Here is a 23935-nt window from a genome sequence, read left to right as displayed (position 1 = left end):
TGGGGTGGGCAAGGTTGGGGGGAGGGAAATGGGGGGAGGGAAAATGAATCAGGAGGCACGATCATTTGAATTGGGTTTAATAAATTACTCCAATTTATTGTTTATTTTTTTAATTGCATGCAGTCGCATCTCTTTTTACCCTGCTTGATCATAGAAAGTAGCACATTTTTAAGCAAAACACAGACGCCCCTGAGTTTCACATCTCAGTCTGGAGGCATACTAGGATGCAAACTTTAGTGACATTCATACAGAGGAAAAGGAAACAGTGAGGCAGAGCGCAGAAACAAAGGGAGGTGGAATATCCAGGAATGCGGCTTTGATGGATCCCCTGATTTATCTAAAAACAAGGAGATGCCCCTCTAAAAATGCAAATGGCTGCACTGCATCTTGCAGCGGCACTGAATGAGCCTTTCGCACAATGCAAACATTCAACTTGTTCGAGGGCACTCGCTGGGGCTCCATATGCCGAGCTGCACGCTTGTGGCCTTTAATCACGCTGCCTTTGTTTTTTCAAAACTTAAATTAGAAGCACATTAGTGTTTATATGGTGTATGCACCGGGGTTTTTTTGAATGTTTGGGGAGAGGGTTTTTTTGGTTTTTTGTTTTTTTAAGATTAAGTGGGCTGAATGCAGCCCTCTCAAATGCACGGGGCATGGCATGGCAAATCATGGGAAATGTCGGCGCTGGCAGCGGCAAAAGGATGTAAATTTGCGGAGCTGCTGACGGCAAGGCGGATTGCAGCTTTGGGGCTAGGGGAAGACCCATGCAACACAGCGGGGAGCCCTTTACACCCCCCTGCGACCCGTGGAGAGCCTGCCTGTATGCTCCCCGGGGTATGAGCAGCCAGAGCCAGCCCGAGTTCCCCTTTGTTGTAAATTTGGGCTTGAAAGGAGGATATATTCTAAAAGAAGGTTATATTCTAAAGGAAGGTTATAATCTAAGAGGAGGGTTTATGCAAAAGTGCTTCAGAGATTTGTAGCCTGAGCCGTACTCTCATTGCTGTGGGCCTGACCCAAAGCACACTGGACTCAACCCAAAGGCTGCCTTTAACAGCAGCTCTAGGAAGGGCTTCGTCTTCTGATTATGAGTTTACTAAACTGTTTTTTCTTGAGATTAAGGAAATAACGAAATCCATGCATCAAAATCCTAAACTAACCACTCTTTCCTTGAAGATTTTTTTAAGAGAGGTCTCTTCTACGGGTATAATATTGAATTTTATATATGTATATACGTAGCATGTGTGCAAGTGCGCGCACGTTGTGTATATAGGTAACTCTGCTGCAAGTTTTAGAGCTCGGGCAGAAAAGCGGGCCAGTTAATAGGCTGCGGAGACAAAATGCCAGCTTATAGATGCGTTTCCCCTGCAGAAATTGCCCCCCCCCACACGCACACACCCGTTAGACTGCGCTTTCTTGATCTGATGCAACCCGAACGGGGAGTCAGCTGTGAATCAGGCTCCTTGTTCTCATTTCCTTCATCGCTGACACAGGCTGCGAGAGAGGGAGGAGGAGGGATTATTTGTGAGGTTATTAAAAAAAAAAAAAATCTAGCTCCCCCTCCTCCCCTCCTTCGAGATGCACCGGCATGTCTAGAATGTTCTGCGACATGAATTTGGACTTTCCTCATTAAATTGCATCTTCTCCCCCCCCCCCCTTATTAGTTAAAAAGTGCTGTTTGCAAGTCACGGAGCAGATAATTCGGAGCTCTGATGAGTGGATTGCCAGTTAGCAATACAGTTCAAAATGCCTTTTTTTTTTTTTTTTAACTCAGCAAGCTGTTTAATGGTTTCAGAAATTAAAGGATAATTGCACTTGAGTGAATATGGGCTTTTATAAGAGCCTTATATACCACTATTAGGGCATTTCCCATTTTTGAAAATTCTCTCTATGCAGAAGTCCGCTAATTCTTCATTACTGCCCCATCCTAGAAAGCGGCCGCTCCGAGAGTTTTGGTGACATCAGGCTGACAACAAGCTAGGGAGGGTTGTGCAACTTTGATTTTTGCCTATTGTTGCATTTTTGTATGGTGATTTTGTTTGCAAGATCGTGTAAGTCTGGCCATGAAAAGTTTACACTGTAAATGAGCACGAGTGAAAAAAATAATGCATCTATTGCTGTCAGCTTTCTCGCAGAGAAGGAACTCGGTCTTCTCCAGAGAGTAAGAATGAGAAATGTAAGGGTGAATCTGGTAGCAGAAAAAGTTTAGCTTTTGTACGCTGCAGTATGCTTCTGCAAAATATAAAAATTGCTGATGTGTAAAAGTGCTTGGTAATGCTTCTAAAACAGAATTTTAGTAATAACAATAATGGCAGCCATTCCTGGGGAACGGGAGCTGGTCAGGAAATCCAGTGCCACTGCACCTTAATACAAAGACTGATTCATTATTTCCTGGCATTTGCTTTCTTTCTCATTAATGTCATACGCAGGAGGGGTAATCATTCAGCCATCTTTTTAGCTTAAAAAGAGTAAAAGATTAAAAAAAAAACAGTAACCCCATGTAATTAGTGTGAGAGGGGATTTGGGGGGAGGATGCTTCTGGGGTGGGTTCCCCCTTTTCTGTTCCAGGCAGTATTTGTCATTCTCTGGCAGGAATGACTAATTTATTGTCTGACTCTCCAATCTGGATTCATCAAGGGTGGCTTTCATTCCCTCCTCCGCCGCCAAAAAAACTCTTCTGATGTGCTGGGTATTTGTTTGGGAGGGGGGAAGGGGGAAGGTTATATGTTTCTGACCTGCTTTACTGCTTTTCAACTGAAAGTAAATTAATGCACACGCTGGATTCCCCTCTGCTGTGCTGATTGGATCCTCGTGCCGATTAAATATTTCACACTGATAGAGGGATGCTGAAAGCACTCAGCTGGTAATGTGGTATGTACATCAGTGGTACAATAACTGACTTTCAGGTTAAAGTCAAACAAAACCCCCAGTTTGCTACAGTTTTGATTAGAATGAGTTTCACTTTGAATTTAAATCCTGGAGCCTGCTGCAGCGATGGCTAATTAACAGAGATCTGATAGAGAAAAATGAATACATTCTTACTTCTAATGACAGGCAGGCAGTGAGTTGTCAAAAAAAAGAGAGAGAAAGAAAGAGAAAGAGAAAGAAAAAGGAGAAGAAACTAACAGACAAAAGAAGACTTAAAAAAAAAGAAAAGAAGATACTGTGATTGTACTTCAGCACACATAAACCTCCATGCCTGTGTTTTACACACAGCCTTGCATGACTAAAAGCCGGTCCCTACAAAGGTGCCGTCCCTCCTTTTGTGCCTCTTGGCACGTCTGCCGGGATGTTTACATTCATTCTTAGATTATCTTCTGTTTCTTTTACTTTTTTAACTCATATTCCCTGATAAAAACTAACACGCCAGTTCCAAGTAGCAGTGAAGTCACCGCTTCCTTGCCTATTGATAGCGCTTTATTGCTTCTTTAGGAGGAGCGAAACAGCAGAGCGGGTGCTCCACTGGCCACGGCCTCTGCAGGGTCCCAGCGCCCCAGACACAGGGCAGAAGCAGGGGGTCCCATGCTGCCGCTGCCTAAAGCAATCGTGGCCTCCTGGCACATGGTTTGGAGGGAGCTCAGCAGGAGGAGCAGTCCCAGGCATCCCAAAAATGCTCCTCCTCCTTCTCCCTTGCTGACTGCTCCGCTTCAACACTACCATGACAAAACGTGGTGTTTCGGGAACAGAGTGTTAAACTTTTCTGTGCAAGTGTCTCCATCATCAGTTGCATGAGAATATTTTTAATGTCCGCTCTTCTCTTCGGACACAGGCGCCCTGGTGCCCAGGGGTTATCTGCAAAGGAAAAGGATTTTAGTGGGACTCTGCTGATGAATCACTGGCCACAGAGCCCTTCGCCTCCATAAATCTCCACCAAACTCCTCTTGGTACCTATGTAGGTGTACATACATATGCCCAGCATAAGTCCCACTGACTTCTGTTTCAGCATATAAAGCGATGCAGGTGTGTAGTGAATCAAGGCCCAGGTAAGGCAGGATCACTCACCACTTCTATGTATGAAAGTAGGGACTTGGAAATACTCGATAAATACATGGAAATTCATAGGATTGTACCAAAAGCCTGAAATATTTCAAGTGCTATGGCTAGGGGCTGATCCGCAATGCATTTTGTGTTGCCACGGTTAGAATATTAAATAAGCTATTGTTCAAGTGAGTTTTATTGCAACAATTGAGTAAATTAACAGAGGTCGAGGCCCTCATTGCTGGAGGAGTCTGTTCAGCTGTTTTGCATGCAGGGCCTTAGATAGGCAACAAATGTTAAATTATTAATCGATAAGATGTTGTTTTGGTTTGAAAGTTGATTGCCATTCTTCTGCAAGCTAAATAAACTCTCAGGATTATGCCAAATGTTTTCTCTTAGCCGTGGGACTGCTAAGGCAAAGATCTGATATTGCTGTGAAAACAATTGCAGCTTTTCACAACAAAACTGCTTTGTCAGGAGAGTATCATTCTAGAGGGATTAATGGACTGAAGTCTCTATCTACAGTGTGTAGGTGTTAAAACATAAATGTGATGGACAGTGAATTTTAGGTCCTTTTTAAACAGGTCTCATTTTACTATGGAAACATGAAGGTTTGTTGAGAGGCATGCATCTATTTTAAATCACTGCCATGGGGAAGAGTAACCAGCAGCAGAGTATTCCCCTATTGGAGAACAGGACCGTATTCTTATTTGAGATGCACGTGCCAAGTAAGGCTGACATCAGATTCATAAGGATTTAAAGAAGTGATGTGAACTGCAGCAGGGTAAAAATGAAGAAACTGAAATGCTAAGCTAAAAAATTGAAAGCGTGGGTGCTGTCCATGTGTAGTCTGTGACGCGTACATACGTGCACATGTGTATGTGTATCCCTCAGTGTGTATATTGTGACAGCACAGCATTCTTCAGATCCGTTTCTCCCTTTGCTCTTTCCATTTCTTTATTCACTAAAAAGAACGGTTTGTGTTACGTGATGGGAGAAGTAGCATTTGAATAACTGCTGGTAGTGAGGCTAAAACTGTTGCGTGGTTGTCGTCTCACCTGCAAACCTTTACAATGCAGACCTCTATAAGAAGGAGGGGTGTAGGGAGAGGGCTTACATATAAAAATAAATAGAAAGGCCAGAGTTATTTTGATACATATGGAAAAAAATCTTAGCTCTGCTTTGAATAGTTGAGTCTGTGCCATGTACAAGATGGGAAATCATAAACAAGCGGCAGCTTTCCAGCACATTGTAGTGTGTTTGCATGTGACTGGCATACATATTTCAAACTCCAGTTTGCCTGTGGCATCCTGCAGTGAAAATGAAAGTTGTGTTGCTATTGAAAAGGCGCTGCTTCAAAATTGGTGTATTGTGAGGACTGTTATGCTATGGATGAGAAGCAGCGACCTGCTTTCCAGCATTTAGAGACAATATTTTTTTCTTTTTTTGGCTCTTTCATTATATCAGCACGTTTTCAACAGCAGTGTCCAAAGCATGCTTAGGTTCTTGTTATTCGTCATTCCAAAAGTGTCAGAGAATATGTTATGCTGACTGATTCTCAAAATGCAGATTTTCTCTCTCTTCAAAAAAACAAGACCATTCTTTTAATTAATCTGGCAGAATTAGAATGCAGCAGATGTAGATTTTGTTGAGGGTTTTTTTGAACCTCTCCTATCATAATCTTTGTTTTTGCCAGCACTCCTCTATCAAAGTCTTCATGGGGGTATAAAATAAAAAAGGTCATTACAAAGCAAAACTGCATAATATCTTTTCCCCTGCAAACATAATCTGATTAAGGGGGGTGTTTTTGGAGTTACGGTAGGTACATTTTCACAAAATGATTACATGAGACACAAAAGAGAAACTCTGCCTGCTTTTCTCTATACAAATAGACAATTTTTCTGCAACTATCTTTTGGAAGCTAATCTTGAAGACCTGATCCTTTATATATACTTCCATATTTTGTTTCTAAAATTTGCAGTTATTTAAATAAACTTAGGATGATATTGTTCTCTGTGGAGGTCACTGGCTGACTGGTCCTTTCAAAGCCTATCACAGGGCAGTATTCTCTCCTGTATTAACTTAAAAGAAACCCCAAACCTAGATTAAAATGAAAGTTTTCCACTAGGAGGTGAACAGTTGACATTAAAAGCATTTAATTTTTATCTCAAGTTAGACTTTGAAACAAGCAGTAACCTTTATTTCCTGTTAGCTTTTTTTGTTGCATATATGTGAATAGATATTTTGATCAGCCTGTTAGGAAAATACCAGCACATGACATACAGACACACAGTAACAATGTACCGCTAAAGGAACGGTAGGGAGAACAGCAAAGAATGGATGGATATTAGTTTGAATAGCAAGAAAAAAAGTGTTTTTATATTTGCAGATTTTCTGCTTTTGTACTTCTCAGTGTGGTTTCCTCCTTTAGAACAAGAAAAAAAAAAAGATTTAATAATAAAAGATTATTAAATTGGGCCAGGAAAGTAATAATCCACTTATTTACTTGCCTTTTCCATTGAGCTACCAAGTATTGTACATCTTTTGGGATCATGGCATTTTGCTTGCTTGGATGATTTTTGTTGTTGTTACTGAACTGACCAAAGAAAAGTAAAGCTATAATAATACCATTAGAATATTACCTCTTAGAAATTTTATTTCCTTTAAGTGAAAGTGTGGAATAAGTACAGGAACACTGAATGCTTCTGTGAGAAGTTTTTCGTTTAGTTTTTCATTGCATTTCTGAGGACAAAGATTAACATGTACTTTTGCAATATGAAGACCAAGGAAATAATAGGTATCAGGGATAGAGACAGCTTTTAGTTCCACAGAAAAGAAATCCCAGTGGTAGTAATGTCAGCAACAAGACTCCTACTGTCTTCAGCAGAACTAGGATTTCACTCCTGGACTAATTCCATTTACTTCTAGGGAATGGATTTACATCCTTGTAACCAAATATAGCTTTTTCCTATGGTCTGTGAGCTTTTAATCTGTTTCAGGTGACAAACTGAAAGAAAAATATAACTCCAGAGCTGAAATCCTAAACTGCAAGCTCTGTATTACTGTACAGATTAATGAGGCACTGTGCAAGGAGGTTCTCGGTAGAGTTGTGAAGATGTAACATTCAGCTCTCATATGTGCAGTAGTTTTGCATTTGCAGTTATGTGCTAGTACATTGAAGCAGTACAAGGAATACAAAGGAAAAACTGTACCAAAACACAATAGCCACATAGAAGTATTATGGTATTTTGTCATGTGCAACTTTTTCCACATGCATACAACACACCTGAGCTTTCTGGCTTTCACTTGAGTATTTCTAAGTCAACAGATGGGCGTATTTCTGTACGCAGAGAAAGGTTCTCTTTTCCTCTTCAAAATATCTATGATACACAGAACAGGTTATTTTAAGGAAAATATTGCATATGCTTCCCTTAAAATAACTAGTTAGGTGATGGAGAATAAAATATGAAGGCAAAAATGAACAAAGCTTGAAATAATTTATACAAAGTGATGATTGCTAGGGTAATGATGACATATAAAAAATTAATTCTTTATATTAAAATATGAAACGTATCTCTAGTAAAATGCATGCTTATGAGTCCAGATAAGCACAAAAGCTACAGTCCTTGGAGCAAATATATTTGACAATGAAGATTTTCAGCCTTAAAAGCAGGTAACAGGGTTAAAGGTAAGAAGGTATTTTCTTAAAAGCCATATTAATTAATTAGTTTTGTACTGTACAGCTTCTACTTTATTCCCAGAAGTAAGGTTTTTAACCTTGACTGTGGAAAGAACTAAGCATGTTTATGACTTTATACACACACTGTATTTGAACAACCGAAATTGCAAACAAAACTCTTAATGACTTTAATAGTACAGCAGCAGACTTATAAATGTGGTTAAGTTTCCAGAAAGGCTCATTAGAAATAATTTCACTGAAGCTGATAGGACCATTCACAGGGAAGAAAGTTAAACATGGGCACAAGTCTTTGCAGGATTAAGTACCTTTGAGATTAAGTCTTGTACGAATAAGATACTTAAAAGTATCAAGCAGATTGACCAATCATATTTTTCCAAATATACTTAACCTGCCTAAACAGCATTAGTAAGAACAGTTTCTGAGAAGATTTTTTTTAAGTACAAGTTTATAAAAGTTTTTTCTTTCCAAAAGTGAATGTTTTACACAGACCACAGATATTTACCATATGGCAACTTTACAGAGGCTATACAAATCTTGACTACAAGTCTTACAACAGATGCTGTAAATAGATGGTAATAAATGTAATCATATTCCAAATGACAGAACAGCCACTGTAGTAATTGAAAAGTACAACTGTCAAGAAAAATAGCGACAACTGCGAGTTACTCATGGGTGCTATGAAGAAAACTTAGCTTGAAGAAGCCACTGGAAAAACAGTGGAAGTTTGTGAGAGAAAATATAATGAAGATCAAGGGAAAACAGAAAATGAATCAAAAGTAAATTGAGAAACTACGAGAACTAAAGGAGTGTTCAGCATAAGGCTACCAAGTGTAACGCAGTTCAGTCCGATGGGAGGAAGGCAAAGTTGAAAAATAACGTTCTTTACGTCTAAAAATATTTTATTAGTAGTATTAATTGGAGCTGCTAGAATATCTAGACCTATAGCGGGATTAGTTCTAGCCGTAAACATATACCGAAGGAAAAAAGACTCTTGAAACCCACAAACCCTCTATGCCAAGTGCTCAAGGTGGCGTGAAGCCCTTCCTTCCCGCCCGTTTTTTAAAGGGGTGGGGGAGTAAAGAGATGCAAATCCAGTTAAACCGCGGATGAGGCTGACAGAAAAGCACCGCCAGCAGCGGCGAAGCAGGGCCCCGCCCGCAGCCCGCGCCCGGCCGTTAGGGGCCGTTAGCGGCCGTTAGGGGCTGTTAGCGGCGCCGCCGCCGCACGCGCTGCGGGGCAGCGCGGCGCCCGCCCCCTCCTCCGCGGTCTGTCGCCCCACGGCGAGGGGCGCAGCGGCTCCGGTGGCGCCGCGGGCTGCCGAGGGAGCCGGGCCGCCGCGGCGGGGTGCTCTCCTCAGCGGGGGCGGGAGGGGCCGGGGGGGCCACGCCGCCGCCGCCTCTTGCAGCCCGGCGGGTGATGATGGCGCTTCTCTCTCTCCTTCTCTCCCCCGGCAGAAGCTGGCGGTGCGGAGCTGCCCCGCGGCCGTGCTGGTGGGCAGCGGGGCCAGCGGCAGCGCCAAGCCCGGCGGCGTCCCGGCGCTCCTCAAGGCATCCGGCGGCGGGAGCCCCAGCGGCAGCCCGACCCAGAGCCTGGCCATCTCCGTCCTGCCGGCCAAGGCTCCCATCGCAATGGTGACGGCGCACCTCAACGGCGGGCTGGGCTGCAGCGCCGCGGGCGTGGAGCCCCCGCAGAGCGCCCCCATCAACCTGCAGACTACGGCCAAGCTGGTGAGCGCCCGCCGAGCGCCCGAACTCGGCTCCAACACCCAGGTACCGGCGGGCGCTGCCGCGGCCGCGGGGAGGGTGCAGGGGCGGGCCGGGGCGGGGCCGCCACCGCTGGCGGGGGAGCGCCGAGCGGGGCGGGAAGAGGGGGCGCGTGTGCGTGGTGGCTCTGAGGAGGTTGTGGGGCCGCAGCTGTGGAGGAGCAGGGGGTCTCCGGTTAGTGTCAGGGCCACGCTCAGGTTGGGGGTGTGGGATTTGCCCACAGGCTCCTCGCCCCCCCCGGGAGCATGGGGATTTGCCCCTGGAGGTGTGGAGACTTGCCCCTCCCCCGCTGGAAGTGTAAGGACTTGCCCCTCGCCAGGCGTGTGTGGATTTGCCCCCTTGGGGGTTGGGGACTTCCCCACCCCTGGGGGTGTGGAGAGTTGCCCCCGCCCCGGAAGCACGGGGCACTGCTGATGTCTGGCAGGCTCTGGGGGACAGGCAGGTCCTCTCACCTCTGAGACCCAGCATGGGCTGGCATGTGGGTCTGGCAGAGGAGGGCTGCGCTGAGCTGAGCTGAGTGGAGGGGATGGCCCTACTGCTTGGGAATTTAACACTCTTGTTGCTTGCTCCCATTTGCTCACCCTTTGGGGTCACTTTTCTGGCTAAGAAGCAGTTCTTAAAAAAGTAGTTGAAGGAAGTGTTGCCATGTTGTGGGTTCAGGCACTGTTTGCAGGGGTGGAGAGTCTCTTTGTGGTGCCATCATTTCAGATATCCTTGGAGTGGTTCAGACCTTCCTTCACTTAGGCGGAGGGAGAAACTGCAAACTCTACGGGAGCTGGCAGGCTACCAAACTGTATCTTCCAGTTACACTAATTGAGAATATGGGGGTGGGTTTTTTTTTAATGCTTGTGTTCGTAGTAGTCTAAGCATGAAACAGAATGACTGAATTAGTGAAAGGAGGGAGTACGAAAAGGAAAGGAGTGCTCTGTCCTGGACACACAATTTTGTGCAGTCAGTGGCAACAAAAGAGAAGTTTTTACTCTATTTGGAGCATGTGTCAGGAGAGTGAAATAATCCTGATGAATCTGAAGTTCAAAGAAAGTCAGAAAGCCTTTTCCTAAAACTTAGGACATACAGATGTAAACTATTATTGCTAACACTTGAAAAGTAATTTTTTTGTCTACTTTCTGCACAGAGAAGCTGTGGTAATGTATTTTTTGTAGCCTAATTCTTCTCCACAAGCTCAGGAATTTAATCTCTAATAGTCAGGATAGAAGAACAAAATGTGTATTAGGGCAATAGGCAAAAAACTGGAGACATTTTTAAATCAAGGTTATATTGGAATGTATGAGGCTTTTTCATACCCATGAAGCCTCCTCCTAAACTTTAGAGAGGGAATGTCTATCACCTATTAAATCAGCTAACAAATGGGAAAGCACATGCAACCTGTTCAGGAACTAAATTGTTCTGTCACTTTTTCTGGAGAAATGTCATTGTCTTTAGCTGTTACAATATAGTAATTGTGCAGGGGATTTGATTTTGAATTTCTGTTCTGTATTCATGCTGGGTAATTTTCTTTATTGAAGGTGTTGTTTATGCTTTATTGAAAAGATACTTGAAGATATTGCAGTAGATATTTCTTAGAATCCTGGAAAGTAATCATATAAATGATAACCATATAAATGATAAAAGTTTCAATATTGCAGTGGTCTGTCATTTTGTGAAGGACTATCTTTTACTATCACTGTCAGAAGCCATAGGAAGAAAAGATTCAAAACAATAATGAAAGGAGCTTGAAACAACATTTAATGTATTTAGCCTGAATTGTGTCGTTGGCTGCAAACTTGTTTCCTTTAACAACTCTTACAGAGATCACAATTTCTAGTCTGGCAAGCTATAGGGCTGTTGAATTAGCCTTAATGCTTCCTGTGTATCTCTTCAAAAGGCCAAACAAGTCCCACTTCTACCTTCCATGTCTCCAGTCCTATTACGTTTAGCAGTACATTGTACCTCATTGGAACAGAACTGTGATGCTAGCGCGCGTGCTTCTATGCTGTGTTCCTCAAACCTGAAACAGTATTTGCCCCAGCATTACAACTTCTTTCATGAAGAACAATTTCATTTTAAGCTGAAGCTTGCCATTAGTGGAGTAGCACAGGAGTATTGTTTTCCATTTGGATTTGGCATTAATTTTACTGGAGGAAGCAGTCCAGTGTTTTCCTTTAGAAATGTCTTCACCTTACCACGTTTTTTACAACTGATTCATGATTTAGTTTCATTGATTTTGTTAGTAATTCATGCAAGAAAAAGCTGTGCAATGGCAAGTTTCTGAAACGGAGAACTAAGTGATTTTCTCTTTTTGAAACAGAGTCAGCAGGCAGGGATGAAAACAATTACAAGTACTGAATTGTAAATGTATAAGAATGCAAGCTGACCTTTGGCCCTACGCTGTCAGGAAGCTTAGTGCTGGATTGTAAGTTAATTATCATTGCTCTACCCAAATTAAATTTGTTTTGCAAGGTTTCTTTTTCTGGTCCAACAAAAAAAAATTCTATTCTTTCTTCATGCTCAGTATTCTTGACTGTTCCCAGTGTGGTGATTACAAATCAATGCCAGTAACACCTTAGCTACCAGCACTGCAACGTCAGTGGGAAACTTCACGGTTGACACTTATTAATAAGCACTTACTTTCTCCTCTTTTCTTTTTTTGTGGCATTGTTATAGCTCAGAAAACTAATTTTTTTTCTGTTGGAATGTATGAAGTTTGTGAGATGGCAGATAATGACAGCTTCCTGCAAACTGGGTTAAGGTGGGAAGCTGATAGTAGTAAATGAGATTACTGGTGTAGTGTAGCCTTCTCCCCTGCATCTGCAAAGTGAGGGAAAGGGCAAGGGCATGAAATGCAATGTTATGAGTTTCTGAACAGCGCTTTCTGCTCAAAAGCGTTTAAGGGAATCAGGCTGTGCATATGATCATCTCAAGGGGTATCTAGCAGGAAGGATGAAATGCTAAATGAAACTCAGCAGAAGAAACAGGGCATCAAATAGTATCTAAACACACAACTTTTAAATATAGATAAGATTAAATGTAAGTTTGTTACAGAATTTTCATTTGGGCAGCTGTGTGTCAGCACTTTCATTTTAGGCTGTTGTTTACACAGCAGATTTTTAAAGTGTTTTTGAAACATTGTTGACTGTAATGGAAGCAATATCTGCATTGAAAAGAGTATCTAAATAAATATGTGCATAACAAACACTGGAGGATTGATCAGATATTTAACATGCCTCTTATTAGAAGGAAAAAATATTGTGATATTAATGATGATTGGGATCTGTAAGCATCAGAAATTGTAAGCTCCAGAAACTAGCAGTATGTCTACACTAAAGACTTCTTTGGCAGCTTTTCAAGTGTCAATCCAGTGTATGAAGATGTGACTGAAGGAGCTACAGTGATGAAATGTAGAGGCAGTGATATCAGGAGAACAGCTCTTTCTCAAGCTTAGAGCTTCGTTTGAATGGTCTGGAGCAAGATATGTTGACAACAGCAGAACTTTGCTGACTTTGTCTGAATTTTGCTGGCATACGCTGTATGTACACTAGGGGTGCTTTGCCTTCAGTGAATAGCTGTCATTATTCTGTATAGAGAATATCCTGTGGCTATTGGATAGATGTAGGACACCAGCATACCTGTCCTCCTACTATAAAGAGATTTTAATATAAACCTCTCAAATTATATTTTGATTGTAATTGTGTTTATGTGGTGTTTGCTATTTTCTATCCTAGCCACCATATCCTAACTGCAAGCAGGATCTGAGGTTGCTTTGCTGAAGGACAAAGTCCCATCTGCTGTGCTGGAACAATGTACTGAGTAAAGAAAATGCCCTCTGCCACCTCCTCATTCTCTTCTAAACAGCAAAACTGAGGGCCAGCAGGCATCACAGAACCTAGTTTGGAAAAAGCAGAAAGCCTTTTGGCTGTTTGAAAGGCAGTTGGATCAGCCAGCTATTGGGAGAACAAGCAAAGAGGGGGGGAATACAGCTGTCAGACCACTGAACTGCTTTTCAGGAGCTGTTATGAGAGGAAAGAAAAAAGCACTGGAAGGGCATATCTGCACTGGGCCATGAAGCACTGTGATAGGAGTACACAGAGTAGCTCCACAGAAGCATGGCACAGAGTGGCACTGCAGAGGTATTTTGTGTCCTGGAAGCAGTATGCTGGGTATTGCTCGAAGTAGCCTTTGCCTCTCAGGCAGCTGCACTGCTCTGGTTGCACAGTTAGGTTGTTTGCAACTAGCATTTTTATCTCTACACAGCATAGCATTGCTGGCTTTAAACTTAACCATGACCCTGGAATTAGACTGCTGCCAGAATTGGCTCTTTCTTTGTCAGAGTAAGCAATGTTCTCTGTATTTACCTGTCATTTGCTGTATGTATGCTGTTCACCTATCATAGGTCCCAAAGGCTCCTGAACTGAGAGGTAGATAGATACTGGGTACACTTGAATACTGCTGTAATAAAGAACTGACTCTTACTTGTGATCCTGATGTAGGGCTGCCCACTAACTTATACTCAGCCCCCCGTTACTCTGTGTGGCTCTTTGAAAGCATTCTAGCAAGACAATGACTCCTTTCTGTCCATGAGGACTCCAAAAGCAGCAGCATAAAATCTGCTTTCTGCTCCTCTCCATTCTTTCCTTCCCACACATGTATTCCCTGAATCAGCTGGAGAAAAGTTTGGCAGGCTTCCCCATGCACATGTGCTCTTGCATCTTGGGGCTTGTCTATACAGGGAGGTTATTTCAAAGTAAAATATAGCATGAGGATTTATAGTGCTATAAATTCTTAGCAAGATAGTAAACTGTTCTCCACAAATGCTTCATTAACTCCACAGCTCAAAGAACTACTTGTATCCTTGTTTAGCTTGAGCAGGCTACATGGGTATCTGTTTTGTTTTGGGGTTTTTTTTCAGGAAAAAATGTTTATATGTGTAGGTGGATGCTCATACATACTTCCTAGCTATCTGCTTATTTAATATACTAGAAGAACTGCATTCCAAAAGTTTAAGAACATATCTCTGCCTGTTATGGCCATTTTTCAAAATAATTTATTTATAGAATGATTTATTACCTTCTTCTTCTCCATCCCACTTAATGTGCTCTATTCTGCTCTCTGTAAAAGTGCTTCTTCCATAACTGGAAATCCACCTGCTTGTATGACTAAGTCTTTTTGCCTTTTATTTATTATTTGTATTGCAGTAGTACTTAGAGGTTTTATTTATAGATATATTTATCTGTATTGGTTATATGGCTATATATAGCTTTTTTCTATGATCCATGCTACCAGAGTGTCTGAGTACAGGCAATAGTTAATTTATCCTCACAGTATAGAGTTATTATGACTAAAGTGCTATTATTCCACAGTTTACCATCAGAAAACTGAGAAATAAAGGATCCATTTATGCTCCTTCACAGGAAACTCCCACAGGCTGTGTTGAGCAGGATCGCTGTGTCGGTCTCCACACGACTGGCCTTTTAGGTCATTCTGAGAATGCCTCAGACATGTCCACACTGCAGTCGGCATCCTTGGGAACAAGAATTGTCCCACAAGCCCGTGGAGCATGTCCACATTAGATCTTGCCGTGTCTCTTTATCCATCTTCTTCATATGTGCTTCTTGACCTGCTGCTCAATCTTCCGCATCCACACTGATCTCAGTGTGCCAACATGCAGACTGAAATGATGACTAGTGAGCTCAGGGAAGGATGAAAGAGAAATCGAGAGGATCCCCATAGATCCAGGCGAGGGGAAAAATGAAGACAGTGCCTTGTGGCTTTTGATGACTATGGTCATTTTGGCAATCTACATGAGGACCATGAGTCTTGCTGGCATCACAAGCATGCCAGGCTGTCTATAATGTATCAAAAAATAGTTGTTTTTCTGGAATCTATGGCGTCCAGTCTTATGATCAAACTGATTTTTGTCAGTATCCTCAGATAAGATCATACCTTTCTCCAAATGTGGGTTGATTAGCAGTAGCTCATGAATTTCCAGATGTTGAGGGGTTTTGCTGAGGGCTTACTTCAGCTTCATTTTCTTTGGCACTGGTGCTAGTTTCTGGGTGTCTCTTCTAGAGCAACTGGACAATAATTTATATGTGTGGGTGACAGTTCCTACTGACTTTCTCCCGACTGTGCTGTTTCTTAGAATCTCTTCAAATATGAAAAGGAGGTTGAGTTTCCTGCTGGGGCCAGATTAGTACTCTGAGCTATCTGCTTCTGCTAGTTTATGTGGAGAACTTACTGTGGCAAAAGCATTCTATTATAAATAACAATACATGAGAGAACTATGCAAAAAGCTTGTGGCAGGAAGATTTTGGACAGACAAGCCCAAGAGTGAGCTTGTAGTGCTGTCACTGCCATCGTGCCCTGTGGGACACAGGTTCATAGAGTAGGAAGAGGAATTCTGAAGTGTGATCCAACTAGACAACATCAGAGGAACCCATGGAGAACTCTTAAGGATCAAAATCCTCTTTGGGAACCCATTTGAGCTGCTGTGAAAGAGAGCAGTGTAGATAGGAATTTGATGTGAAGGGCTTTGCTGATGTTGCAACAGGACTGTGTAGACTCAGTCAGAGAGAAAAAGACCTAGATTCTCTGAAGTATCACAGAACAGAATCGCAGAATGGTTGAGGCTAGAAGGACCTTTAGAGATCATCTAGTCCAACCCCCTGCTCAAGCAGCATCTCGTAGAGCAGGTTGCCCAGGACCCTGTCCAGAGAGCTTTTGAACGTTTCCAAGGATAGAGTCTCCGCAACCTCTCTGGGCAACCTGTTCCACTGTTCAGTCACCCTCACAGTAAAAAAGCTGGTCCTTGGTGTATATCCTATTGGAACTTTTGTTTGAGGTATCTGGGCCCAAGTGTCTTGCCTGGGGGCACACAGACACTTTGATAGAACAGAGAATTGAAGCAGAGCCACATTAGCATGTTAACCACTTGGTTATCCTTCCTGTTTGTTCTCCATGGTAGACACTGAAGGCATGCCTGTTGGAGAGTGTGTCAGCTGAAGAGCATACAATCCAAGCAGTCAAGACAAAATTCCTGGTGGAATCAGGGTGTAGAGAGGGTCACTTCTAGGGTCACACAGCAGGAGAGAGCTCAGACTCATCCATTGCAATCCTATATTTTGTCCAGTAGACCATACCATCTGAGATTGTTCTCTGTGGCTTTCAGAAGGGTGTCAGCTACAATGTGCCTATGAATAGGACAGAGATGTTGGATTGCTTTAGTATTGGACCTCAAAGGATATGTAGTAGAAAGATCTAGTACTGACCAAGATTGGCTTCTGATGATTTTCTTAAGGTGGAAGCATTCAGTATCATATTTTCAGTCTCTTGGATCATCCTTTGATAGCTTTAAGGCAAGTAATCTTCAGGATATACTTGTAAATGTAGAAGTGGAGAGGTGTCTCAGAGAAATTTAAAAAAAGACAAGGGGAGGGGTAACTCCAAAGATTCAAAGGCCCAGACAAAATCCTATGATCCAATTGGGGCTTACTAACTTTTAACTCTACCATTAGAGTGCTGTAAAGAGCATAGTAATTTTAGGAAATGGATTATACAGTGTGTGTGACAGATTCTGCTTGTATTTACACCATCTTAGTTGCAGATTTGTTAAATGAGGTACATGAATTTACTCCATATTTAAATATGGGTAGCTAAGAGCTGAATTTGGCCTTACTACTCTGATATATCCTGCATAAAAGCACTTTAAAAATTGTATTTCTTGCTAAATAGCATAAAATTACATCCTTTCAGGTTAATTAAACCGTTTTGCAATGCTGGTTGCTGTTGATGGGATATTTAAATGTCAGATTCAGAATAAGCACTTATAAGCGCTTCCTGATTATAAATGGCTTCCTTTTTAAATATCCTAGACATACGTATATGGTCAATACATCTGAAGTACATGGATTTCTGCTTTTCTCAATCTGCGTTTTCATTTGGTCAACAATAGGGTCAAACACCCATTGGGATCAATGACTGAATAAAGACTATCAGCAACTGAATAAAACCTGATTAGGCCCAACATGGTATTCCTTCCATAGCCAAACATTTCTAGTGAAGGCCGTGGATTATTCAGCAGGAAAGGACAAGCAGGAGTGGACGCACGCTCACACTGATTATCTGATGCTTTGCTTTAAGAATCTAGGAGCAACCTTGCCAAATATGTTTCTGTGGGGAATGCCAAACAGACAGCCTGCAGGAACTTAAACCCCCAGGAAACAACAGAAAGATACAATTTTGGAGAACACACTGTGGTTCTGCCTTCTGGTTCATGTCACTAAATGTCCCCTGTCTAGGTTCATGTGAACTGGGAGTGTAGCTATGGATGCTACTTTAGTATTTATGGAATAGGTTTTCCCCTGCAAGTATCTGAGAAGAATGTCTACCAAAGAATATGAGCAGAAAAAGGAGATAAACGAAAGTAACTTCAGTTTGTCAGTGACTCCTGATACTGTAGGAAAGTGAATGAGCTTTCAGCCTGTTCATACCACCTAGGTTCTTCTAAACAGTGTAGAAGTAATTAATTGACTTGTGTATAGAGAATCAAACAAAGGAGACCAGGTTAAAGGAGGGGAAAATGTTTGCTTTTAAGTTTCACACCATTTCTAGGGAGCTGTTTTAACTTCTAATAAAGAAGGTCTTAAAATACAGAAATGTATAGGCAGTCCTCTTATGGAAGTTTCTGTGGTATTTTTATACATACTTATATGCCATCCATGTAAGCAAATAAAGTTCAGAGTCCCTTGTTCTAGTGCTCTGAGTTTATAACGTATTATTGTTTTGATGCTAATCAGAGTAGTTCCCATGGAGAGCTTTGATTCACTTCAGAAAACCAAAGAATGCTCTAAAAATGGTAATACACTGTAGCTATTTCGTTGTAATTGGAGGCTGTCTGTGCCTCCCGTAAATTACCAGGCAAGCATTCTTGCAAATGTCAGAATTTTCATGTTAGTTCTATTTAAAATGGGGGAGCAAGAATGGAAGGGGATGGATAGAAAATTTGAGGGCTGTGTGATTCAAACTTGAAGTGCAGTTTGTAATAATGAAAGATGATCAGCTTGGGGGGCGGAGAAATCATCTCTTAGATTTTCTAAATTACAGGATACATAAAAACATCCACTTATTCTACATGTACTGTTACTGTAATAAGAAGCACCACTTTAGGAAATGAAAGGCTTTGGAATATAGCCAAACATCTTAGTTTTATTTACCATCAAAAGGTGGGTTTTTTTCATTATCCATGTGGTTTGTGGGGCAGTTGACTGATTTTTAGGAATTTGAATGTTTGACACTGGACTGCACACTCCTATTTATCACCTTTCAATGTTCATATTACAAACACAAGCATGGTGAGATTTCCTGTTGGTGTTAGAACTGTACCAAGATTTGGCCATAGGTCTGGTACTAATCTCCTAATGTCTATTTGCGTCTATATTTAAATTAATTGGAAAACTGTACCAGAAAATACTGCTCTTAGATTATCTTATGTATAATTAGAAGAGAGGGAGAGGGTGAGGGAGAGAGAATGTTGTAAATACAGAGTGCTGATGAATACTCAAGTAGTAAATAGAAATATCTTAGAAGTCATTCCTGACAGTAATAAAGGCAGCAATTTGATTTCATCTGTGGATAATAAACTGATTTCACATTGCAGTAAAAGTGGTGCTTATGTTATATTAATATTTATTAGCACTTATTGATGTTAGGGTTTAGTTGTTATCTTTTCTTCACATCACAGCCATTTTATAGAGATTCAAGTTAAACTGCTACACAGTAAGCAATTAAAAGTATTTGTGTATGTGAGTGAGAGAAAAAGAAATCTGTCTATGGAGATATTCCTATATGAAAGGCCAGAGCCTCACGGCTTAGGAATCTATAGAGTTGTGCTCAAAGTAATGTAGTTATGTGTAGTATATTAGCTAAAGACCTAACTCCCTGAGTGCATCCTTAAACACATAAGCACTTTTCTGATGTTTATTTCAGAATTATTTGTATGGGCTTCCTGTTGTTTAACAATATTTTTTTTCTATTTGTTGCTTTGACTGCGTACAGTATCTCTTAAAGGTAAGGGATTATGTATTACATTCAATGGCCTTTTTCGTGTGTGACATATGAAGGATTTCTACCTTGCAGGATAATGTGAGTCAGAGAGTGATCTGATCCAAATTTAACCAAATTTGTTCATCTCTAAATTTAGAGAATAACTGAATGGCAAGAGATATGTATTTCAATTCCCATCAGTGACAAGGAGAGAGTGTTGGCGGATGGCTGTTAACAGCTATATCGTGTGTTTCTGATTTTCATGTATGTGTGTATGTGTGGGAAAAGACTAGTTACTAACTTATTTATCATGGGTCTGCCTCTTCTTTGACTGCTTTTAAATCATTCTTGGGCTTGATCTTGCTTCAGTGCAGATAATTCTTGTGCAGGAGGTGCACTGTAGACTTGAGTCGTATTTTTGGCCTGTGGGTAGAAAGGCTTGCTTTGGACTTGGATTTTTATCATTACGAAAACTGAAACATAGGCCCTTTCAAATTAGGCCAGGTACCAGGCAAGGTAAGACAAACCAAAATTCTTTTTCTTTATCTTGCAATCAGGCTTCAGTATCATATTTTCAGAGAACATATTGATATTTTGTCCTTCATTTGAGCATAACCCTGAGTTTAACATGTATGTAATTCACGTGTCTTCAATAGGATTAATCATGTGCTTATAACCGAGTTTGTATTTTCTCTGTGCTGGGGTCTTAATCTTTTTGATTATTCTGATTTGGAGTACATTTTAAGGAAATGATTAGTGAAAACAATTTTGTGGAGTTTCTTACTTGGGGTTGCTTATGACTTAGATTATCATTAAGATTATGTTTAAACACTATTGAAAAAGAAGATCAGTACTGTTCCAAAAACAAATGAGCACAAAAAAATTTTTTTTCAAGAAAGAGGGGTAATCATCTTGTCTTTTAGTATGTAAGTAGTCTGCCTGAAGTACGTGGGACCAATCACTTGTTTAAAGCTAAGCATTTGCTGTGTTAGTTTTGGTCCAGGGATCTTGTTGTTGCATAGGCAGAAAGTCAGCCCTTTTTGCTCGTTGGCCAAATATTGTCCTTGGAGACTTGGCCAGTGAAAGGAAGAACACGTCCCCACTGCTTTTATACTAGATGTTTAGTTAATGGGGACAACTCTTTTTTTTTTTTTTTTTTTTTCCGTCAGTGAGGTTCTTATTATAGACTTCTGTTTAGTCTGTTTCTTGTGTTTGATTTTATTAAGTTCAGTGACTGTGTCATCAAATTTGCACATACATTGATGGATTGTGATATTATAAACAATTTGATTGTTGCATCCCTCACTGACTCAAACAGTGAGATTGGCTGTTTTGGAGATAAGTTCATTTTTACATACAAGATCACTGAACTAGCAGTGATTGAATAGGTGATACTAGAAGGTACCTGACAGTTTTGATAAGATTTAAGTAACATTGTATTTCCTGTAGTTTGCCGAAGTGTTAATGATGATTTAAAAGTCTTAGCTGTATACTTACTGTCCTTAGATATGTAAAATAAAAATACAAGTCAGCCTTATTTAATTTAATGTAATACGCATTTCTCTTTCAAGAATCAGTACATTAAGACATTCAGAAAGACGGCCATTTTAGCATAACAGAAATGAGAATCTTGTGGAAATTTAGCAAGGATACTGCAGGGTTTGATTTTAGAAGACTCTGTGGTAGTTAATTGGCAGTTGCTCTAAGAATTATCACCACCCTATTCTCTGATCTCACAAAGTGAAACTTCTCTATATTCATTTTCCCCTCCCCTTGCCTTTTCAAAATATACTGCCATTTCAAAAGTTTGCATAATCTATGTTTTATCAACTTGTATCACTTTTTTTAGCGTTTCTTGTTATATGGGAAGTGACACTGCATTTGTTAGTACAAGCACAAGCAAATACAAAAACTTCAGGTTTCTGGTGTATCTGTGTTGTTAATGTGGGCTTTAAAGCCAGACTAAGTACCGTGATGGTTCAAAGTGTTTACCCTTTGTTCTCGAGACTTGAGGAACACAAGATCAAACTCTGGTTCCTCTGGCCAGGGTCCAAAAATTCTTTCTGAGTTTAGAAGCTGTTACACAGAACCAGAATCATCGTAGGCCTTTATTTACAGTCTTTTCTCATTAATTCCTTTAATGAGTTTCAGTTCATAAGTCTTCTCAATAACTAAGTGCAACTGAATAAATTCTATGCACATTTTCAAATGTGTGAATTTGGAGCATCTCCACTGAAGTCAAGTATAGTGGTGCTAGATTTGTGCCAGCAAAGCTACTCACAAAGTTTCACTGTTATCTAAAGGATTTCATCACTAGCAGGTCTCTAACATCTTCTGCGTAACAGCAAAAAGGCTTAGTATGTCATTAATGATTATTATATTTTCTTTAAAAAAGAATTTTTCATTTAAAAAATACCTTTGTGGCTTGCTTCTCCTAATTTTCAAGATTTTAGTTTACTTTGTCAGGATGCAGAGTGCGCAGAACTTTTGTGTCTGCAAGCAGAACGTACGTGAAGACCTGAACAGTATGCTTTTATCAATATTTTGCTTTTGGGGTCAGTGGCATGATATAAATAAGCCTGCCGGAGTAAGAGCCATTCAGTCTGAAAAATTAAAAGAAATTTCGGGTAGTAAAGTTCTCTCTACATCTCCCTGACAGTTGTTGTGGATTTAAGATACCATTGTCCAATTAAAAAAAAAATATCTTTCCCCATTTAGCTCTGGGAATGACTGTGGAATGAAAACCTGATCTGTGCAATGATCTCTGTAGGGATCTATGCACAGACCTTTACTGAACAGAGTGAGGGCTTGTAAATATTCATGGTTCTGCCTTTATGAAGAGATTATTGTTGTGTCTAATTTGAAAAGTTTGTAAGTTAAAAACAGGACATGTTTTCTCCCTATCTCTTTTATTTCTAGCAAAAGAGATTGAGGCTAGCTCTATAAAAGTACTGTAGTGCTGAAGGGCACCTAACTGTCCTGAGTTCAAACTTTAGATCATCAGAATGTTTACTCAGCTGCTGTCAAGTCTGGATGCAGGTGAAATCTGTAAGTGCCTACAATTCTTCTAGTTATGTTCCCTGCATGCTCAATATTTGCTTTTGGGCATCACAAGAGCTACTGTCACGTTAGCTGAACAACAAGGTGGCCGGAACATTGCTTGGAATTTGGGGTCTGTCTTCTCCCGGACTGGGCTATAAAGACTATGTTCGTTCTTTTCTCACAGACAAATTCAGTGGGAAAACCTGAAAGAGTCTTGCTCCAAAGTATGCTCTGATGGTTAAATGGCTTACCACAGAGTCCAGGCCAGTGTGGGAACTGAAATCTTCCTTCTCTGGAGTATGCAATTTTATTCCTGAGAAATTAGTTGAAAGGAAAGACAGAAGGCAGACGAAAGGGAAGCACAGCTTTCTTTAAGTGTGTTTTGAATGAAAGTAGTTGAATGTTCACACTGAAGAGAGTGATCAGGGATATGAATTCCAGTGGGAGTGAAGCACATCATATTATTGGTTTAATCTGAGGTGCATAAATAAGGATTTAATTATCTTTAAGGCTGGACAGCAGCTAAGCAGAACATTTTGAGAATATGGTTTTGAACCCTTCATGTGAAGCCAGATTGGACATAGCCGCACTGTGGCTTTTTCTGAAACTCAACCTACTAGGACCTTGGAAGATGTTCCAGTGTACGGGTTTATCTAGGACTAGCAGGATCAAACCTCCTAATTAGGACCCAGAAAAAGTCAAATGAGCTAGATAGTAGGCCAGAGTTGTGCTTTGATTTTTTTTCCTGTTTTTCTTCTTATAATTTCTGCACTCCGGAAACAGATTTCATTTCTGGGCTCTGAGACAGAGGAGCTTTTGCTGATTTTAGTCTTCGTAAGGCTGGATCTGCTGGTGCTAACATTAGTGCAGTGCCTTAGAAAGGAGAGGAGACTTTCTTACTGTCTGTAAGATTTCTTGGTTCTATCATTGTGGGGAAATATTGGCTCTAGTAGGTGCTCTTTTCAGTATATTTACAACTCTGGAAAATATTGTGTGTAATATATTATTTTGTATTCTGAAGTGTGTGTGTGTGTGTATATACATATATATTTATATATACATATATATAAATTTACCATATCATGTTATTTTCTGTACAAATCTACATAAAAGATCGGCCCTTCTATTTGGATCATTCTTCAAAGAATCAACTACATTTGTAAGTGAATTCTGTGGAGTTTATCGTCATCCAAAACCAACTCAGCTGCTTCTGTAATTTCAATATTTTCTTTTAATTGGAAGTAGGCACATAAATAACAATATCCACAATGATTTTGCACAGCTACAATCCCAGAACTATGGAATACTAAAGTTAAGAATTCAATAGTAATGGTAATTCAGCCATGCTGTACTAAAGCAGCATTTCCCACTGGGTTTTGTTGATGGGCAGGTGGCTCAATATTGCTGGGTAGTCTGC

The 23935-nt window shown here is 40.8% G+C and overlaps 1 protein-coding gene across 3 annotated transcripts in view; it reads left to right on the top strand.

Moving 5' to 3' along the window:
* Positions 1 to 23935, top strand: part of PHF21B (PHD finger protein 21B) — a 161664-nt gene that overhangs the window by 85538 nt on the left and 52191 nt on the right. For 2 of the 3 annotated variants that reach the window (XM_064516843.1, XM_026114079.2), the window contains exon 4: positions 9130 to 9444. The exons of the other annotated variant lie outside the window; for it this stretch is intronic. In XM_064516843.1, coding sequence (XP_064372913.1) covers positions 9130 to 9444 — 315 coding nt within the window. The remainder of the gene's footprint in view (positions 1 to 9129; positions 9445 to 23935) is intronic. 3 annotated transcript variants of the gene reach the window in all.

This window comes from Dromaius novaehollandiae, chromosome 1, assembly GCF_036370855.1.
Source record: "Dromaius novaehollandiae isolate bDroNov1 chromosome 1, bDroNov1.hap1, whole genome shotgun sequence".
Classification (NCBI taxonomy): Eukaryota; Metazoa; Chordata; class Aves; order Casuariiformes; family Dromaiidae; genus Dromaius; species Dromaius novaehollandiae.
The sequence above is the reverse complement of the archived record's forward strand: the minus strand, read 5'-3'. Positions and strand labels throughout refer to the sequence as shown.